Here is a 2,181-nt window from a genome sequence, read left to right as displayed (position 1 = left end):
TATATATATATATATATTATTAACAAAAGTATATGTTACCTATTTTTCATAATTGGATCTCTTTCTCATAATTACATTAATTAATTACTACTTTTTATTCTGGAAGAATTAAAAAATTTGCTACGTTTAAGTTTCATTCGCGTGTTTCTTGTTGTGACCTTTTAGTACTTCTCGCAGTCATCATATCTTGAATTTCCTATTAACATCAACAATGGTTAACATGCAATATTTACATTGAACTCAAAATAAAGCTTTCTATATCTCGTAACGAAGTAATATGCAATATGTAATTGAATTACCTGCAGCGTTTTTCCTTTTGTTTCTGGCAGTATAGTAAGTGCATATATTAAGCTCATCATGAGGATCACTGCATACATCCAAAAAACATACTTTTCGCTAATGAGATCTACCAATGGCTGATATGTTCTTGAGGCGATGAATGCGAATGCTGCTGACGTAATACTTCCAAAGAATCCAGCCAAGCTTTTCAGATCAGAAGGAAATATCTCACTTAGAGTTGTCACAGGTACCGGTATGAGTCCGAAGTACATCATCATGAACAACAGTAACGATAGAATAATCAACCATTCAAGATTACCGGGATCGTAGCCGTAGTCTAACAAAAAGAAATGTAAACCTAACAACACTGTGCCAATCATTACGCCCAAAGATGAGATTGCTAATAGGATTCTGCGACCGTAATGATCGATGGCAAATATGCTCGACCAGCCAATAATTATACCTGTAATAATAACAATAATTGGATTAAATTAATCTAATTCTTAAACGATTTTAACAGAAATAAATGGAGTTTTACTTAAAATTGGTATAGGGTAACTTAAATATACGCACCTAATGAAAACTTAATTTCTTAATTTATTATTATCAGAGTTGGGAAGCGTTACTTTTTCCGTTACTTTTTATAATATGATGTTGTAATTTTTTCTAATTAAATGCTAAGGTTGGAAAAGTTGACTCTTCCAATCTTAGCACAATCTTAGCGTTTAGTTATAAAAAGTTACAACGTCGTTATCAAATTGTTTATAAAAAGTAATGGAAAAAGTAATGCTTCCCAACTTTGAGTATTATTTACTATGTTTAAGGTAAATAAACTATACCAGTAAAAACTTTTTACTGTCTACACCGTATAGCGTCAAATTGACACTATATAGTGTCAAATTTAAACATTGTTTTAAAAGTATAGAATAATGATATATTGAGTGGGAACAGTGGCGACTTAAATTAGGTTAATACAATACTCTATAGATTTAAATATATAACAGAATTGGTTGTGTTATCTCTATTCCTTTTATTTTTTCTGACTTCTGCGGCGTAAAGGTCATGATATATAGAAAAACTTAATGGACTGACTGTGATTGGTAATTTTTAGCTTCTGACTTCTAATTTATGACTAATGGTTTATTGTAGAAATAAGACTTAAGCAATAAGGAAATCAACGTGTTGGATTTGCTATTGCTTACGTTATGGTCTTCCGGTTTTTACTGTGATTGATCAATTCGTTTACTGCTTAAGTCTTATATCTTGAGTTTTTTATTTGCTATCGCCTTAAATCTTCGCACGGCATAAATGCCGGAGATATCTTATATAATAATTAAGATAATTAACAGTTGAAACACAAGACAGTTTTGTCAATAAAAGATAACACGGAATGAAGAGATAATTATATTATCATTGCTATTGGAAGTCAAACATACTGACTGCACCGATGACGATCACTACAGTTGAAGGCATGATTGATGTCACCTTTCCCTTCTTTAGGATAATTTCCATGTAAAATACAATAGTATTTAATCCACTCATTTGCATAAACATGAAAAGTATTATTATCATTATGAAAGAGCGTCGATTCTTCGGCTCTTTCATCTGATACAATCGTTCTCTTATGTTCATTGTACGTGTTGATTTTACGAAAAGTTCCACGGCTTCTATTTCGTTTTTTATATCAGGTTTTCGATAATACCATCGAATAGCTTGTTCCGCTCTAAAATTATGAAAATAACACATAAAAGTATTTTGTTAATTTATCTAAAATTATCAAAAAAATTATATCGAGAGAATACATTCCTCAATTATCATAATCGTTTTATGATTATCGATTTTATTTTTTTCATAATAAATATAAATTATGCCTGAGAATGTGTTTCATAAAGAAATGTGTAC

At 30.3% G+C, this 2,181-nt stretch overlaps 2 protein-coding genes across 17 annotated transcripts in view; one reads left to right on the top strand and one right to left on the bottom strand.

Annotated features, from left to right (window-relative positions):
* The window catches only part of LOC108693768 (disks large 1 tumor suppressor protein), a 678,647-nt gene that overhangs the window by 72,816 nt on the left and 603,650 nt on the right, over positions 1 to 2,181 (top strand). The window lies entirely within an intron of this gene.
* Positions 64 to 2,181, bottom strand: part of LOC108693770 (facilitated trehalose transporter Tret1-like) — a 12,235-nt gene continuing 10,117 nt past the window's right edge. For 3 of the 4 annotated variants that reach the window (XM_018202904.1, XM_018202902.1, XM_018202903.1), the window contains exons 5-7: positions 1,716 to 2,002; positions 300 to 742; positions 118 to 196 (exon numbers count right to left, since the gene is read on the bottom strand). In XM_018202904.1, coding sequence (XP_018058393.1) covers positions 134 to 196; positions 300 to 742; positions 1,716 to 2,002 — 793 coding nt within the window. In that variant the 3' untranslated portion in view covers positions 118 to 133. Of the gene's footprint in view, positions 197 to 299; positions 743 to 1,715; positions 2,003 to 2,181 lie in introns of all 4 variants that reach the window. The other variant, XM_018202905.1, reaches the window with a different exon arrangement.

This window comes from Atta colombica, unplaced genomic scaffold (assembly GCF_001594045.1).
Source record: "Atta colombica isolate Treedump-2 unplaced genomic scaffold, Acol1.0 scaffold97, whole genome shotgun sequence".
Classification (NCBI taxonomy): Eukaryota; Metazoa; Arthropoda; class Insecta; order Hymenoptera; family Formicidae; genus Atta; species Atta colombica.
The sequence above is the reverse complement of the archived record's forward strand: the minus strand, read 5'-3'. Positions and strand labels throughout refer to the sequence as shown.